At 41.2% G+C, this 19,642-nt stretch overlaps 1 protein-coding gene across 1 annotated transcript in view; it reads right to left on the bottom strand.

Moving 5' to 3' along the window:
• Positions 1-19,642, bottom strand: part of FAM13A (family with sequence similarity 13 member A) — a 264,125-nt gene that overhangs the window by 223,072 nt on the left and 21,411 nt on the right. The window contains exon 4 of the mRNA XM_012805358.2: positions 10,410-10,619. Within this exon, the coding sequence (XP_012660812.2) occupies positions 10,410-10,619 (210 nt within the window). The remainder of the gene's footprint in view (positions 1-10,409; positions 10,620-19,642) is intronic.

Here is a 19,642-nt window from a genome sequence, read left to right as displayed (position 1 = left end):
TGCATAGATATTCACAGCTCCTCCTGTAAGCTGTTGAATATGTACTTCACCAACTTGTTCAGCACAAATTCCTGTCTTCCCTCTCCTTCCCTCAAAGTGCCTGTCTCATTTCCCAGCATGTCAGGAAGGCCAGCCTGTAGGCTGTAACCCTAAATAAAATCTCTTTGCTGAACTAACAGACTTTGTGGCTCCTGTCAGTTGACAATCCCTAATCCCTCTCATGAGCACTGACTCTCATTTTACTCATCCACTTAAAATAAACTCTTCATCATGGCCTCCAAATAATCCTCCCCTTTTAACTTCCGTTGTTTTTATTAAGGGTCCAATTGTCAAGATGCCATACTAGATCTGGCCCCTTTCACTGATTAAAAACAGCCAGATCTCTGAGAAAGACATTTACGAAATGTCCTATAAGATCATCGGGTCCTGTTGTGAAACTGAATAATTCAAACTTAAAGCCGTTGGAGCTTTAAATTATCTGAGCCTTGACAGAAATATGACTATGTGGCCTAAGTCACGTACCATGTATCTTTACCTTCTGCTTCTCTGATTATAGATTAACTGTTGGGGGGCCTAATGCAGCCACACAGAAACCTTCCCTCTCTTTCTTCTCCTCCTCCTCCCCTCCTCCTAAGACAAAGACACAAAGGTTCTGGCTAGCTCCCCACCCCCCACCCCCAGAAGTCGTGCCAAAGACCCTAATTTTCTGGGCAAGCTGTGAAATTCGCCCACCCCCTACAGCCCTATATAAAAGGGGTCTCTAACTGCCCCCAGGTGCAGACACCACCCCTGCACTGCCCAGCGGGTCGCCCTCCAATTTCAACAAACCTGGCCTGAACATCTCTGTGGCCTCGTCTCTGGGCACCACTGCTCACACCTTTCAAACTCCCTTCCTTATTCCGGCCCTGCAGATTAGAAAATACTGGAAAGTGCCAAAAATAAGACCTCTCCTTAGGGAATATAAAAGCAATCTGTCGTGGGCGATAGTAAGCTATAACCAAACAAATTACTCTAATGTATATACGGACCTCAAATGAAAAATGCAACCCTCCTAACCGTCTCTTCCTATATAAGTAAAACTTTTAACTTTTCCACTTTGGAGCAATGACCCTATTCCTTTGGGGGTCTGTGTTTCCCAGGTGACTATCCTCATGCTTTGCACTCTTCATTATAGCTCCTGAATCTCATTATTTAAGATTGACACTCCCAAGACTAACCACATCTGAGCCTTTGGAAAAATCCCAGATTCACCTGCAAATGTTGCCAGAAAGTTGAAGACTGTCTCTTCCTTTCAGGACAAAAGATCAGATCTGACAAGCTGAAGCATATTAAAATGTGAAGGCCCCCCAGGGATATGGATGGGAGAGAGAAGATTTGAATTACTTAAGGCAAAAGAACAATAGCTGCCCTATGCCTCCTGTTAAGCATAGAGTGTGCAGGGTGCTCTCCTTGGTGCTACTAGAACCATGCATCAACATTTTCTTCCTTTGGAGAGTTTTTGTGGTTTACTAGTACTCTGGCCTCCTATTTCCTGATTTGGATGTCCTTTACTTCTTTCTCTTACCTGAATGCTCTAAGACAGTGGTTCCCAACCTTCCTAGTGCTGCGACCCTTTAATACAGTTCCTCATGTTGTGGTGACCCCCAACCATAAAATTATTTTCATACACCTGTATTTGCATGAGGTGTGTGTGATGGTTTTAAGTGACCCCTGTTAAAGGGTCCTTGGACCCCCAAAGGGGTTGCAACCCACAGGTTGAGAACCGCTGCTCTAAGACTTCTAGCACTCTTTTGAAAAGAAGTGGTGAGAGTGGGCACATACATGTCTCTTGCTCAGTTCTTGGTGGGAATGCTTTCACCGTCTCCCCATTCAGTATGATGTTGGCTGTGGGTTTCTCATATATGGTTTTCATAACCTTAAGATATGTTTTTTTATGCCTAATTTATTGACTGTTTTTATTATGAAAAGTCATAGAGAATGAGAATTTTGTGGAATGCTTTTTCTGTGTCTATTGAGATGATCATATAGTCTTTGTTTCACTTCTGTTTAGGTGAATCTCATTTATTGATTTACTATGTTGAGCCATCCTTGTATACCTAGGATGAAGCCCACTTGGTTATAGTGAAATTTTTTTTTTTTTTTGACGTGCTGTTGAATTTGGTTTGCTAGTATTCTATTGAGGATTTCTGCTTCTTACTCTTCAGGGATATTGTTCTGTATTTTATTTTTTTGTTGTGTGCTTTCCTGGCTTTGGTATCAAGGTGATACTGGCTTCATAGAGTAAGTCAGGAAGGAGTTCCTCTTTCTTGAGGACATAGAATAATTCCTGCAGTATGAGTACCAGCTCTTCTTGGTAGGTCTGTTAAAACTCAGCTGGGAATCCCTCTGGTATGAGAAGTTTATTTTGTTGTTGAATATGTTTTTTATTACTGCTTCACTCTCGTTGCTTGTTATTGATCTGTTTGGGAGTTCTATTTCTTGCTGATTGGGTCTTGGGAGGGTTTATGTTTCCAGGAATTTGTCCATTTCTTCTGTTTTCATATTTATATGCATAGAAGTTTTCATAGTATTCCCAAATGTCATTTTGTATTTCTGTGGTGTCAGCTATAATTGATTGAGCTTTTTCATTCTGATTGAGCTTATTTGCGTCCTTACCTGGTTAATCTAGCAAGAGGTCTATTAATTTTATCTTTTCAAAGAGCCAACTTTTTGTTTTATTGATCCCTTGTACTACTACTTTTTCCTTTTCCATTTCATCTAGTTCTGCTCTGACTTAGTTATTTCTTTCCTTTTGCTGGCAAAAACCTACCTAATGCTTATAACAAACACTATCTGGTGATGGGCACACTTACAACCCTGACTCAAGCATTAAAAAAAATCAATATGTGTAACTGAAAACATTTGTACCCCATAATATTTTGAAATACAAAACAAAAAACAAAAAACATTTAAACAAACAAAAACCAAACCAAAACAAACAAACAAAAAACCCCAAACCTTTCTTCTTGATTTATTAGCATATATTCATACTGGTCTGACAAACTGGCCCTCTGCCACCATGGAGTTGTGGGGTTATCTATCACAAAATGTTTAGACAAAAGGGTCCAGTCACCAGACCACCTCTTTCTAACCTACTGTTTTCCTAGTCATTAAAACTCCAAACCTCTGACTCCATCCTTACTTTCATTATCTAATTACCAGCCACCAAGTTCTCTTCTTGTTTTCTTTCTAATGTTTGTGGTTACTGGTAATTTAAATAATAAGTGACTGAAAACAAGAGTCACGTTCAACAGATTTGCTCAGGAAAAGCAGAGACCACAAAAGCAGGGCCAGGCCTGGGCTCTCCACAGAAGGATACAGAGTTGCATATTTAAGGGAAAGGGACATCCAGGGGGGAAAGGAGGGCGAGTGAGAATGAAGAATGACTACATTCCTGTGAAGTTCTACTTAGTGCTCAGTAAATTTACATTTTACGTAAGGTAAGGTGAGCATTCAAAAAAGGGGAATAGAGGAACAGTCATTTTCAAAATCTTCTCAAGGTGGGCAGAAGAGTGGTTGGTCTTATCTCTTCTTGGTCTGCACTTGTGGAGATAAACTTGTAACTGACCCCAAGAGTTTATTTAGGTACAGTCCTAAGGTCATAATTGACACCCCTACCCCATTAAGGGTGTCAGCCGGTGCACCTGTGCCAATATCCAACAGGGGTGTCAGGACTTTCATCTGCAGTGGGGGTGGGTGGGGGTGGGAGGTCCTCTCGTCCACATCTGGGTCCAAGCACCCAGGAAGCTTAGCCAGTAAGTTGGATTCACAGCCTTCCTTGGGGAGCTCTTAGACTCAGGAAAGGGCACACTCTGGTTTCCTCTGTTCCAGAGAAACCTCTCACTCTGGTTTCCTCTGGTTTCCCATCAGCAGCAGAGGAGAGGCTGGGTGTTGGCTTCAGGGCAGGACACAGACCTCTGGGGACTATGTTCTCAGAATGGCACGATGCTGTAGCCACTCAGGACCCAGCAGCCTGTGGGACTCCACATGAGCCCCCACCAGAGCAATACCTCTGCAGAATCTCCAGGCAGCTCCCTACGCCAGGTTGGAGGCCCACAGGGGGCAAGGGGCTCTCCCTTAGCTAGAATTGTAAAAGTCCCTGGCAAGAGTGTGGGGCCCTGGAAGTCTTTCGCTCACTGTCCCCGACATCTGGGAGCTTGTCTGGGTCCCCAGCTGACCCCGTCCAGCAGGCTGCTTCACTTCCCTCTGCTGTGTTCTCAGTGTTTCCCATCACTTCTCTGCTCAATCCCACTGTTCTCTCTCAGACAGTTTCACAGACATGTGATTATCTACTGGCTATTTTGGTCACTCTCTCTGTAAGGGGCACATAGCACTGACAACCAGTCAGGTTATTTTGGCCTCACGTCTTTACTTTTTATTTTTATAATAGCTCAGATGTGTTTTGGAAATAAGTATGAAGTATAAGTAATACATTTTGTAGAGAAGGATTCATTTAATTCAGTATCAATCAAAAATATCTTTATTTGAATGCTCCCCACTGAAATTTCAGCTATAATATAAATATAATTATTTCCATCTTGTAATTGAATATTTTTAGTGTTATTAGATGACCTGGAAGTAGATAAATCCATCAATTTTTTCAGACCCTTCTATACATACCTATATATCGTAGATAAAGAAATAAAGATTACACATCTTAATTGCAAGGAATGGGTGATTTAATTGATGAGATAGAATTTGTGTTATGTATATTCCAGAACCATTTTTCAAATGAGCAGTGAGAATGTCTAAGTCGATGGTACCTGGACAGTGAGGGGAACCTCAGACACTGACAAACCCAAAGTTGATAATTTGTTATAAAAATGAATAAATCTACCTATGCAGGTTGCTCCCACACAGAGGGCCGTTGTTCACCAGGAGCTGCGGGGAGGCTTACAGGCAGCATCCAGGCTGCCTTCACTGGCTTAGCCTGAACGTCTGAGAAAACACGTGGTTGGGGCTTCAGAATTCCACCCTATAAAGTGTGGAAGAAAGCGCTTTGATTTGAAAATTTTTAAGCACATTCAGTTATGAAATAGCTTGTTCTCTATGCAGGACATAATTCAAAGGGCCTATCATAATATTTATTTATTTATTTAGAGACAGAACCTAATCCTGTCGCCATGGGCACAGTGTCGAGGCATCACCCATATAACAATATTTTTTAAAAAAGAAATCTGGCTCAGCGCCCATAGCTCAGCAGTTAGGGTGCCAGCCACATGTACCAGGGCTGGTGGGTTCGAACCGGGCCCAAGGCTGCTAAACAAACACACACACAAACAAACAAAAAATAGCTGGGCACTGTGGCTGGCCCCTGTAGTCCCAGCTACGTGGGAGGCTGAGACAAGAGAATCACTGAAGCCCAAGGGTTTGAGGTTGCTGTGATGCCACAGCACTCTACCAAGGGTGACAGTGAGACTCTGTCTCAAAAAAAAAAAAAAAAGAAAGAAAGAAAGAAAGAAATCTGTCTGGGCACAGTGGCTCACACCTGTAATCCTATCACTCTGGGAGGCCAAGGCAGGCTGAGTCAGGCCAAGGATGGCTTGAACTCAAGAGTTCAAGCAAAGCACCGTTTCTAGTAAAAACAGAAAAATTAGCCAGGTGTAGTGGCACTCACTTGTAGTCTCAGCTGCTTGGGAGGCTGAGGCATGAGGATCACTTGAGCCCAGGGTTTGAGGTTACTGTAAGCTATGGTGCCACGGTACTCAACCCCAGGTGACAGAGTGAGACCAAAAAAAAAAAAAAAAATCTGTCATTGAGTCAGGACAGAAGACCAAGAAAACCATTTAATCTGTTACTACAAGGACTGAATTATGAAAGAAAGGTAGTCTTCCCCAAGGCAATCATGTCAAAGCAACTTCATAATATATTAATTACAGTAGAAAAGGACAGATGAGAAAACTGTAACTGGCTAAGCATAACATCTGTTTCAGCAGACACTGAAAGCCAAACCTCTCCACTGTCTGCAAAGAGCTCTGCCACGCTCGCTTCAGAGTGACCAGTGCACTGTGCATCCTCCACTCCAAGAGTGCCGCAGACAGGGTTAGCCGGTAGGGGCACAGCGCTCTTCTAATCTATGGTTCTACCTGAACTGTTAGAGAGAATTTATCTCACAGAGGCTCTATTGTCTGACACCTAAAACATAGTTTGTTCCCTCTAGTCAGCAGCTTTCATAACTAGTGGGCACCCAGTTATAGACGTGCGCCATGTGGCAATGTTTCAGCCCACCAGGGGCTGCCCATACAAGGGTGGTCCAGCAGTCCTGTAAGAACATAATGAAGCTCACAAGCTCCTGTCACCTAGCGATGCCTTAACTGTCTCACGTTGTCACAGGGCAATGCATTACTCATGAGTTTGTGGAGAAGGTGGTGTAAACAAACCCACTGCACCGTCAGTCCTATAAAAGCACAGTCATACAATTATGTACAGCACATCATACTTACTGGTGGTAGATGACCATGTTACTGGTTTATATATTTTCTATGTACCAGGTCCTCCAATAACATTGTTCCATTCCACATCACTCTGTTACAAAACTGATGGGGGTGGGGAGAGGAGTTCCTGGCCCGAGCCACCGTGTGCGTGGAGTTTGCGTGTTTTCTCTTATTCATGTGGGTTTCCCTTGGGTGCTCTGCTTTTCTCTTGTATCCCAAAACTATGCACATTAGGTGGACTGTCTTGTCTCAAGTCTCACTGGTCCCAGCGTGAGTGCGGGTGTCAAGAGTCCCCTGTGTTGGAAAGACACCATGTCAGGGCTGGTTTCCACCTTGCACCCTGAGCTGCCAGGATGGGCTTTGGCCACTCACTATCCTGAACTGCTCAGGGGGCCACCCCACTGGTGAGTATCTTTGAGCCGCTCGGCGGGAGGACGTGTTCCTGATCAGGTGCACTTTGCCACCGTGCACTCCTTGGTTCAACCCACCACCAGTCCCACCACTGCCACTCACTAATTTGCCAAAACTTGGGTACAGGATCATTTTATTTGTTTTCACTAATCTTTCTTAAATGTATATGTAGTTCATAATTCTTTCAATGCTTGAATATTAGAAGAGTTCTGGGTCTTTACTTAGAAATTCAGTGGTACTTTCATGACCAGAACTTCACCAGAGGCACTAAACTATTGTTTGTATCAATCAAAGGGAAAATTATCAGTCTACGGGAAAATTAGTTACTTTAGTGTCATTTCTCTTGAAGTTGCAGTTTCCAAGAACCTACTGATGACACTGAGGACTCATAATGCTATACTTTTCATCGTTATTTTAGAGTGCACACACACACACACACACAACTATAACACAGCCTCAGGCAGGCCCTTCAGGAGCTCCTCCAGAACCACTGTCACTATGGGAGATGACAGCTCCGTGCCTGTTACTACCTCAGAAGACCTTCCAGCGGAAAAAGGATGTGGAGGTAGAAAACAGTAATACTGACCATCCTGAGCCTGTGCAGGCCTAGCTAAAGTGTGTGCTTGTGTGTTTGTTTTTAACAAAAAAGTTTAAAATGTAAAAAGGAAAAAGAAAAAAATTTAAATAGAAAAAAGCTTACAGAATAAGGATAGAAAGGAAATATTTTTGTATAACTGTACAATGTGTGTGTGTAAAGTTTAGTGTCATTATAAAAAGTTTTTAAAAATTAACAATTTAGGGTGGTGCCTGTGGCTCAAAGGAGTAGGGTGCTGGCCCCATATACCGGAGGTGGTGGGTTCAAACCCAACCCTGGCCAAAAACTGCAAAAAAAAAAAAAATTAACAATTTAATAAAGTAAAAATTATAGAAAGCTAAAGTTAATTTATTATGGGAGAAAAATATTTGTTCATAAATTCAGTGTAGCTGAAGTGTACAGTGTTTATGAAGTCTGTAGTAGTGCAGAGTATTGTCCTAGGCCTTCATATTCACCTGCCATGGAATACGGACTCACCCAGAGAAACATCGGTCTTGCAAGTTCCAGGCAAGCTAAGTGTTTTTTCAAGTAGACCATTTTTTATCTTTTATACTGTATTTTTACTGTACATTTTCCCTTTAGACACACAAACAGTTACCACTGTGTTACATCTGCCTACAGTACCCAATATAATAACATCACACAAATAGTTACACTGTATTACAACTGCCTACAGTATCCAGTATAATAATGCGCCATACATCTTTGTAGCCTGGGAGCAACAGGGTGTACCCTACAGCCTCAGCATATACTGTGTGTCACTGCACAGGTTTGCATCAGCGCACTCTACGACGTTTACCCGTGAAGAAACTGCCTGATGACGTACTTCTCAGATGGTGTCTATCTTTATGTGACACATGCTTTCTTTATAAAAGTCTCAGATTTCACCCCAGAGGTTTCAGGGACACAATCATACCAATAGAGTAAAAATTCAATCTCTCTGCCCCATTCAAAATATGTTATTTGTGAATGATTTCATATGATGTAATGGCACACTGTATGACCTTTATAATGTAGCTACTTGCTTTAAGATACATATCAACCTTTTGGCCACTGAGGAATTATGTTATAAAAAAAGAAGATAACCTGCCAAGAAGGCCTGAAGCAAAAATATTACTATAAATAGCAACACAAATAATAAAACAATGCATTCTCTCATGAAATGAAAACTCTTCAGGAGATGGGATAAAAGCTTTTGAAATTCACAAGATTTCTGAGTACTAAGAATACGAGATAATAAAGAATACTACATAATAACATTAAGAATAAAATAAAGAATAGAGATACTTCATTACTAAATATTTGGTATTAAGTATAAATATTTACTTCTTCAACTAGCTTTCACAGCAATTATTTAAACATAATTTCCAAAAATTTATCTCAAAACTTCACATCCCTATGCCATGAATAAAACATTCCTTATAAAAATAATTTAAAGTCTCCAAATAGAAGCAATAGTTACCTCCTTGAAATGTTCACACATGTAAATGCTAAAAAGTTCGTTCGCGAAAATGCTTGGTTTCCAATTGACAAACCTCAAAGATGACACTTACCAAATGTCACTTAATGACATGGAAAGCTTAAAAGCACTGTAGAGAACCAGAACATCCCTAACTCCCCCCAGGCCAGGAGAAGGGGGATGAAATAAACCATTTGTGGAGTTTGAAGAGCCTAAAACTCCTGGAAGAGTCTGAGCCACCCGGAAGAGTGTAAGTGACTGGCTAGGGGTGCCCTGGGTGTCAGCACAGAGAGAGGGCTGTGCCCCAGGACGGATCTCCAATTTAAGAACTTGACAAAGATGTGCATGTGTTTCCTGAGGACCAGACAGGAACTCTAAAGAAAGAAACAAAACATGGGTAATTTTCTGAAAGGACCACCTGGGGAAGGCAGGGGCTGCAGAGGGAGAGAAGGGGCGAGGCAAGACGGCGCTGCTAACACGACGGCCTTGGGAGCTACCGGCGGATCTCCCTGGTAGTGGATGGCCAGTGGTGGTGGTCAGTGCAATCTTCCAACATAACCTCACCACTTGTACCTAATATTTAAAAATGGTCTTTTCTGAGATAAAATATTTCTGGCACTTTCTTCCTCATCCTATCTTGCCTTCTCAACTTATCTCATTCTTTAATATACTACATGTGAATATTCTACCCACTGCTGTAAAGGAATGTGACTTCCTTAAAAAAAAAAAAAAAAGAAGAGAAAAGAGGTAGGGTCTTGCTATGTCTCCCAGGCTAGTCTCAAAGTCCCGAGTCCAAGCTGGGAGTGTGGGAATACAGCTGGGATAACAGGGGCACAGCACCACACCAGGCTTAAGTAACATCCTTAATCTAGCCACTACTGCTCTTAGAAATACATTTTTCTCTTACCGTATTTAGGAAGAAAAACTCAATAATGATTATGTTATAATTATTACACTTAAAAAGGAATTCCTTCATATTACAAAATCAAAAACCAAGTTTTGCCTCATAAAATAAAGACCATTATTTTAGGACTCAATCTTACTTACCAAAAAAAAAAAAAAGCAAGCATACCAATGAGCTTTTGGTCTTGAAGGTCACTAACCAACTACAATTTAATTAAAGTTTTCTAAATCATTCTCTAATATTTTCTACATTATTCTTTTCACTCTTTCTGTAGCAATCTCTAGTCAGAAAAGAATTTCTTTGACCCCAAAGTGTCAGATCTTCTCAATATTATATTACTGAAGTATTCATATGCCAGTGGTCTCAGAAATTCCAGTTCATAATGGCATCTCCTAATCGGTTTAGGTAGGAGATGAAGGCCTGGGGCAGAATAGCAAAGGTGGTGGTTACGGAAAGACCATAAATATGTAAGAGCTTATTTTAATAGTGAAACGTTAAATGGTTAAAAGCTTGGCTTTCACTGAAAACTAGAATTGTTTTAACTCCTGCGGGATTTGCCATACTAACCCTGAAAGAGCCGCAGGAGGCGAGGCTGTAGGGCCGAGGTGATCAGGCTGTCGGGCAGCTCCCGCAGGAAGAGCTTCAACAGACTGGCCGCAGAGCTGACGTTGCCGTCCTTCCCCAGCTCCACGGGCCCTCCACTCTCGAACTTCAAGCGAAGTTGTTCCACCACCCTCATGTTGCCGTTCACCCTGAAAAGGCCTTCTTGAGTGAGTCCTGGAACAGCAGAGAGGACACAGAATAGAGACTTCTCACAAAGAGATTCAAAACCTAAAGAAAACAACAACAGGAATAAATGAATCCTGGCATAGCATTCTCTGAATATCGTGATTCTTAATCATCGGAAGATTTTAGCATTTTATAAAAATGTTTTCTTACAATTGTCATGTCCACAATCTATCAACTAAAAAGATCACTTTTGATTGTTATAAAAGCTGACCTCTAAAAATAAGGCCTATGCCACATACGAATACAGAACATATAATATTGTACAAGGAAACTGAATTTACATAATCTTTCACAATATATAACAGAAACTTCCCCAGGGCTCTAATAGCAGCTTAGCATTTCATGAACAACTATTTTAAAACATGATGCATATGTAAGAAACTTCTAGACTGTATGTGATTACCTTTGTAATAGTTGAATTTAGAAATAAGCAATGTTTTCTTCAGTAATCACCAAATTCAAAGTGTAAGACTCTAGGGGACTAGAAAGTTGTGTAAGACATGATCCCTGCCTTCAGTCGATTGAGAGGGATAGCAGAGTCAGCGGAGCTTAGCAGAGAAGGCCTCCCGGAGGAGCAAAGAAGACCTTTGGCTAGAGCAGAAGCCAAATGGAAGTGCTGGGACTACGGCAGAGTGACACTAGTGCAGTACAGTTTAATCTTCAGGTTCCCCCATTTTCTTGGGCCATTTCTAAGCTCGGTCCCTAATTCTGTATTCTTGCTATTGTGTTCTTTTTCTTAAAGAGGTTTTTAAAAGATTATGTATCTGGACCCACAAAACCTTGATCAAAGAACCAAAAAAATATGAATTGAAACGGAAACGGGCTAGCACAAATGAAGGGAGGCCGAGAATGTGGGCTGCGCAGGTCAAAGATGGCCAGGTGGTAAAATGGAAGGAACGGGATGGGGCCTGTGAATGCCAAAGTTAAAGAGTGAAGACCATCGCTGGAGCATTAAGTGCAAGAAAAGACAACCTGACCCGGGTTGAAGGAAGACTCAGAGATTAGAGAGGGCACAGACTTTGCCTTAGGGAGACCAACTGCTATTGCAAGGCAATAGGACTGAGATTATGGTGGGAAAGAAGGAAAAAAGAATAAACACGACTTGGAAACAAAGTTCAAGAGGGAGGGAGGAAGGGCTGAAAAGTAACCTGAAGGCTTAAAAAGTAGAAATCCAGGAAATAAACACCATAAAAGATACGGTGAAGGGGCAGGGATGAGGGCAGAGCTAGTTGGGGCAGAAGATAATGGTTTCCAGCTCAGTGTGTTGGGTCTAAGGACACAGAGCTCCACGTGAGCAAAGTCTCACACGGTGGAGACTCTGAAGGTGTAAGAAACAATATTGCTGAGAAGGAGCAGGCCGAGGACTCAACTCGACACTCTTCTTTGGAGAGTCCAGTGGTGAATGGTAGCAAAGACATACGCATTGAAGTCTATTAGAATTTGGGGGGAAGTGATTGCTTATGACGTCTGACAAGTTCACGAACTCATTCTAGAACAAGTGCTACATGCCTCACTGTTGAACATCACTATGCTCATGTTCAAAGTCCTCCCTTCTGGGAGCCGTGCACCAATGCCAGCACCGAGTCCACCCTTCAAAGCAAGCCTGGAACTCTTTCTCTGGAATGGCCATCAGAGCTGTTACCATATTACTGTTGATGTCCTGAATATCATCAAAATATCTTCCTTTCAGTATTTCCTTTGTGTTCAGGCAAAGGGAAAAGTCATTGGGGGCAGTCAGGTGAGTAGAAAGGGTGTTCCAATATAGCTGTTTATTTGTTGGCTAAAAACCTCTTCACAGACAGTGCCCTGGGAGCTGGTGCATTGTCCTAGTGCAAGAGCCACGCCTTTCTCATGCCAAGATTTTCAGTGAAGATTTTGCTGTGTCTCTCCTGATGATTACTTGACCTACTATGCTTCTCACGGTCAGCTGACGGCTTGGACGCATAAGTCAATGAATTTTTGCACTGTTCTCGTCATTCTGCTTGTTACTGGTCACCCTGACCTCTCTTCATCAAGGATGCTTTCTCTCCTCTCGGAAGAAATGTTTAATCCATTTGTACACTGCTGTTTTCTTTATGCCGTTATCCTCGTAAACTTGGACTAACATGGCCCTGATTTCACCAATCTTGACCACTTTAACAAGAAATTTAATGTTTGTTCATTGTTCTAACTCAAGCACCCACATTCTTGTGATGGTACACAAAAAGACACAATGAGAACACCACCACTCAGCGAGACACCGCCACACATCGGCATGAACACAGCGGAGAGACACTGATGTACCAAGGTCATGAAACCTTATCACACCGTTCACACTGCTGCCAACATAAACGCACAGTGGCAGGCTCAGGAACTTAATTGTCTGATCGTTGAATATCACAGCCTCTGCATCTTTCTCTCACCTGGTAATTGTATTGCTCTTTTTAAAGCAAAGGAGGGAGTTAATTTTGTTTTAGTTTATAATCTGATAAAGCTCTTTATGAACTCCTTAATTTAACAAATACATATGAGTACCCGGCACTATGTTAGGCACACACACAAAAAAACATGAGAAAACTATTCAGACGCTGTCCCTATCCTTATGGAGTTTGTATTCTGGTGAGAAGTTTATGTTCCTCCACATATACATATTATAGGCTGTGAAGATCATCAGTATCAAAAGTTGGTGATGTACGGGACATAGCTGGCTCAGGACTATCATCATGGCACTTTGGGAGGCTGAGGCAGGAGGATCACTTAAAGCCAGGAGCTAGAGACTAGCCTGGGCAATACAGCAAGACCTCACTGCCATAAAAACAAAACAAAACACATTAGCCAGGCATGGCAGTGAATACATATAGTCCTAGCAACTGCAGAAGCTGAGGTGAGAGGATCCCCTGAGGCCAGGAGTTTAAGGCTACAGTGAGCTAGGATGATGCCACTGCACTCTAACATGGGCCAACAGAGAGAGAGCCTATTTCAGAAAACAAACAAGCAAAAAGTTGATATAATTTCAGCTCTAATTCTGACAAAAATTGTAAGACCAGTGATGATATTAAAGGATTTAATAAGCACCGTGGCTACAGCACCATCTAATCAGAAGAGACACCAGTCAGTATGTGTGATAAGCAGCTTCTAAAATACTCACACGATCCCCAACTTCTTGGTACCACACACATTGTAATTCCCTCCACTCGAGTGTGGCCTGGACCTCGTGACTTGCTTCTAATGACAGAATACAGGAAATGTGATGTCACGTGTGACACTGAGTTATAAAAAACGTGACCATCCACCATGCTTGTTTTCTCTCTCTCTCTCTGGCTTGCTGACTCCCATGAAGCAGCCACTATATTTACTTGGTTAGTTACTGGATGGAAAGGACCCAGGGCAAGGAAGTAAGGGTCTCTAATCATCAAACAGCGTGTAACTGAGACCCTCAAGTTAATGGTGTAAAAGCACCTGAACCATGTCAACACATGCATGAGTGAAATTGACAGGGAATCTTTTGAGTCCTGACATGACTAAAGTCTTGGCTGATATCAGGATTGCACCCTTGTCAAAGACCGTAAGACAGAGGAAGAACTAAGCTGTCCCCAGATTCTGGACCCACAGTAACGGTGAGACAGTAATAACTATTAACTATGCTTTGGGGTAATTTGTTATGCAGCAAGGGGTACCTAACATGATAGGCCATTCCCTTAAATGCAGGGGATTTCAGGTTAGTCATTGAAAGCCTTCATTCAAGGTCTGTTTCCCTCTACTGCACAAAAGTCCCTCCGTAACTTGGGAAACTTACCCAGACATCAGTCAGCTAGCACCCAACAAAAGAGCATTCTGTCCCTGGACAAAGCTCAGACCCTAAAAATCGAGAATTTGGCGTCCAGCTCCAGTGTTTACCCAGCTCATTAGCCTAACCTTGACTCTGTTTTTGGCAAATGCCCCATGGAGCTGATTTCATAGGATGCTTTTTCTAGCTTTGACCTTAGGCTTTCTTTTCCAACAAAGTTTTTCTGAACCTTCCCTCAAATAAATATACTTCCAACAATACCAAAATAACTACCAAGCTCCAAGAACTGTGTTCCCCAGCCTCCTGATCCCACTGGACCAGACCAGCAGATGGTCAATGTCTAAATGGAAGCCAGTGAATTTAATGCTTCTCAACCATTTTTTTTCCTGCCTCTATTCTAGTTTGAGCAACTCTCTTCCCTCAGGAATATCTCCCAACCAAAACAATTCTTACGATACTTAGCGATTTTCAACCAGGGGATGTTACATCTGGACATGGCTATATCACATTCTTGAAAAGGAAGGAAAAAGAAATTCTTATAGATTTTTAAAGCCCCTTATGAAGCAATAGTATACTCAGTGCCATATGAGGGGGAGCAGGCTTTATGCCCTTTAAATTCTCCTATTCTAAAATTTTAAAAAGTTATAACTGTAACAGAAATGTTCAGCAGAAGGAGGATGACTAGGAAGCAGAGTTGCTCTCAGACACGTCCGAGTTCCTGTTGTGTTTGAGTTCAGGAGACAGGCGCTGATAATCATAAATCGGCAACTTAACAGTGGTTTAAAATGAAAGAAAATTCTGTAAGTTAACAGCGACACAAATGACAGACAGGTTTTTTGTTCAGATACTGAAACACTCCTTTCAAAACAGTATGACTATAATCATTAGAAACCAAATATACCAGAAGTCAGACTGTGCCTGATGGTAGGTACGCTGGCTTAGGAAGCGTGGGACAATATGTAAGTGCGTTCTGACACCTGGTGGTGGCTTGAGACTCCTACACTATTTAAAACAGTATGAGGCGAGGAGAAAGCTATTAACCCTGTCAGCAAGCTTATTTTAAAATAGTTTAAAGTGAATATGCCTTATAACATATACTTTTAAGGGAAAAAGTCCAAAGTCTGTTTAAAGTCCATGATACATACTTTGATAAATCCTTTCTTTCTTAAAATTCCTTTATAATAACAGTTTTCCCTCATGTCCAGTTGTTAAATTGTCTGCAGTTGCATGGAACCATGATAAGCTATGACCAACATCACAGGAGTACAGTATTTGTTGAATTGAGAAAACTACAAAATAATGAAATAAAATACTTCATACCTCCCTTCAAACTTGCACAAGTTCTTCGGTTTATTAACAGGAAAGTTTCAAATACAAGAAGGGGTGTCTAGTTGTACACCTAGTCATGAACTCTACAGCCTTTCAAAATGTCGGTACCAGGTGCAACCTCACCTTGCCCCATCAAGATTCTGGTTCAGTAGATGTGAGGTGCGGCCACTGCACGGGTATTCTGAAAAGACTCCACTAGCAATTTCCACTTCACAACTCTAATTGAGAATAACTCATTGAACCCTCTAAAATGTTGAGTTTGCATCACCTGAATATACCTAGAAAAATATAACTAAGAGTATGCTAAAGAGGATTAGCAGCAAACCTATATTCCTGATTCAAAGATTGCCAAAATCTTCACACATTGATGGTATGAACGTGAACTGGTCCAATTTCTACAGTTCATTACAAACACACATAGCTTTGACCTGGCAGCCCACTTCGACAAAGTGAGTCTATGGTTACATGTCCTAAAATAACATCAGTTAAAAGTTAGTCACAGAATCATTGTAAACAACAGAAGACTGGAAACAATTCAGTGTCTGTAAGTATGCGACGGCTTAAAGAAATGATACGTGTACAGAGTGGAACAATGTGCCCAGGGAAAGAATTAAAAGTGAGTAAACCTCTTAGTGTAATATGGAGCAATCGCCAAAATACACTAAGTGAAGCAATCTTAAAGATTCAGAACACAGTGCATAGTGTACTGTATTTGCCTTAAAAGGGAAAAAAGAACACATACAAATTTGTTTACATTTACATGAAGCACCTTTTAAAAAATATACCAGAAACTAGAATAGTAATACTGTTTTGGAGAGTGAAACAAAGGTCAGGAGACAGGATTTGGAGGCAGAGACTTTTCAGTGTTTATTTATATTTTGAACCATGTGAGTTTATTAACTATTCAAAAAATACCTATAATTATTGAAATTAAAGATTTAAATAGTAAGAATAAAACGCAGACACGACCAATTATTCGATCAGTGTTGGGGAAAGGACCACTGACCACGGCAAATGAGAAATACTATTTCAGGTCGTCTTATCTGGACACTGAAGTGAACAATGCTGAATAACACCATTGAACAGGTAAAACAAACCACCTAGAAACGCATCTGTATCTACCCAAGTGGGGTGTGGTTCTCCTAAGTGCTGAGTATGTGAATGAGTGCTGTGAAGGCTCTAACTTAGGAACAGCTGGTTTCAAGGTTCTCAGCAGTCCAGGCTACCATCCTCCTGCTAGGCTCTGTGAAAACACCTTTCATGTTTAACTATTTAATCCAGAACTGTCTTCTGAGAATTTGGCATTTCTGTAGCTTATTTTCCTTCTAAAATAAGGACATAAATCCTTCCAGACAAAACAAGTTTGGCTCTTCAGTTTCCAGAAGAAATGTCATTTTATCATCTACACTCCCGGTAACCCGAGCAGACAGATTTTTTTTTTCCAATTGACACAAATACCTGACCTTCTTGAGGAACAAACTGTCTGCCATGCAGTCCCTGTCAAAAGTTGACACATATTCCCATGAAGGAACATATGATCAACGCTCCTCACTCATTTCCAGGGAAGGATCCTTACCAGCAAGGAGGAATGGGCTTGTAATCCTGGGCAGATCTGGGGCCTAAAGCAAACTGCACCAAGTACAGTAGTTCCCCCTTATCCACCCGGATACACTGCGAGAACCCAGGGGGTGTCTGAAACCTCGGAGAGTACCAAACTCTCCAAGTACTGGTTTTTCCTATAGCTTAGGAATTCGGCACAGTAAGAGATTAAACAACTAGAAATAAAATAGAACCTTTGTAACAATGTACTGTTCATAATTTCCTGGAGAGATGTATTCTCACTGTAGATCTTAGCAACCTCAATATTAGTTTTTATTCCTTTCTTTCTTAAGTTGAGAACTTTCACTTTTTCAGTTAAAGGAAGTATTTTTCGGCTTCATGTTGGCATATCCAAATTGCCAACATCACTACTCTTGCACTTTGAAACTGTTATAAATAACATAAGGGTTATGTGAACACAACAAGCCCTGCCACATCCAGTCAGTCTGATAACAGAGACCACGACCAAGTGACTAAAGGGCAGGAAATCTACACACAAGAACATGCTGGACAAAAGGATAACTCATATCCTGAGAGGTGCGCAGTGAGGTTTCATCACACTACCTGGAACAACCTGCAACTGAAAACTTATTAAGCACTTATTTCTAGAATTTTCCATTTAATATTTTTGGGCCTTGGCGGACCATACATAACTAAAACCTTGGAAAGCAAAATTGTGGATAAGGGAAAAGTACTGTACACAATTTCTTTGAAGTCTCAAGTTTTACATTTTAAAATCTCTACGAATTTTAAATTCTCAAAGGAGTCTCTTCTTACTTTTTTTTTTTAATTTCACATTAATGTGTGGGTGCAAACGATTAGATTCCATAGTTTGCATTTGAGAGGTTAAAATCCAGTTAGAAGGTGTGTCCCACACCCCGGTGGTGTGCCATGTGCCCCTGCAGTGTACCCTTCGGGTGGCAATTCACCCAATCCCTTCTCCCTTCCCCCCTCCCCGCTGCCTGAAATTCTTTTTTCCGCACATGTGAGCAGGTAGGTGTTAATCTACCAGTTCCGATTTAGTGCTGGGTATGTGTGGAGTTTGCTCTTCTATTCTTGTGCTATTTCACTTAGGAGAATGGTCTCCAATCCAGTCCAGGCTGTTGCAAAAGATACATAATCTCCATCTTTTGATGGCAGAATAATATTCCGTGGTATACACACCATAACTTATTAACCCATTCATGTGTTGAAAGGCACTTGGGTTGTTTCCATATCTTTGCGATTGTAAATGCTGCTATAAACATTGGCATGCAAGTGTCTTTATGACAGAACGCCTTTTTTTCCTATGGGTTAATAGCTAGTAGGAAGATTATAGGATCAAATAGTAGGTCTACTTTTAGTTCTTTGAAGAATCTCCATACTGCTTCACACAGAGGTCGCCCAAGTTTGCAGTCACACCAACAATACAAAAGTGTTCCTTTTCTCTCCACATCCAAGTCAGCATCTGTTGCTTTGGGACTTCCATGTGAGCCATTCTCTTGGGGGTTAGGTGACCTAGTTCAATGTGATTTTGATTTGCATTTCCCTGATGATTAGAGACAATGAACATTTTTTTTTTTTGCAGTTTTTGGCTGGACTGCGTTTAAACCCACCACTCCCGGTATATGGGGCCAGTGCCCTGCTCCTTGAGCCACAGGTGCTACCCACAATGAACATTTTTTTCATGCATTTGTTGGCCGTTAGTCTATCTTATGAAGTGTCCTGGTTCATGTCTCTTACCTGATTTTTGATGGGGTTGTTTGATTTTTTTTCTTGTTGATTTGCTTGAGTTCTTTGTAGACTGAAACTGAAACTGCACCTCTCACCACTTACAAAAATTAACTCATATTGGATGAAAGATTTAAAGCTACAAAACTATAAAAATTCTAGAAGAAAGTATAGGAAAAATTCTTAAATCCTAGAAAAAGAATTGTTGGCCTAGAAAAAGAATTTATGAAGAAGACCCCTCTGGCAATCACAGCAACAATAAAAATAAATAAATGTGATGTGATCAAGTCCAAGAGCTTCCGTATCTCTAAGGACACAATCAACAAAGCAAAAAGACAAGCCACAGAAGGGGAGAAGGTGCTTGCCAGCCACCCACCTGAAAAGGGCTGACCCAGACTTTATAGAGTCCCCTCTTATTTTAGCATAAAAATGATAAAAATTTCAAACTTTCCCCCTAGAATGTTTCCTTCTCGGATATTTTAAAGTTTATTTATTATGTATGTTGGAGTTCTTCATCACACCACTCTAGTTTGAAAAGGATGTAGGAGGAATATGGAAACATTCTGTCAAATTATCTGAGTTTAAGTTTTTCCATGCCCATAATACT

Source organism: Otolemur garnettii, unplaced genomic scaffold, assembly GCF_000181295.1.
Source record: "Otolemur garnettii isolate 467f Iridium unplaced genomic scaffold, OtoGar3 scaffold00039, whole genome shotgun sequence".
Taxonomy (NCBI): domain Eukaryota; kingdom Metazoa; phylum Chordata; class Mammalia; order Primates; family Galagidae; genus Otolemur; species Otolemur garnettii.
Note: the sequence above shows the minus strand (reverse complement) of the source record. Positions and strands in the feature narration are given on the sequence as shown.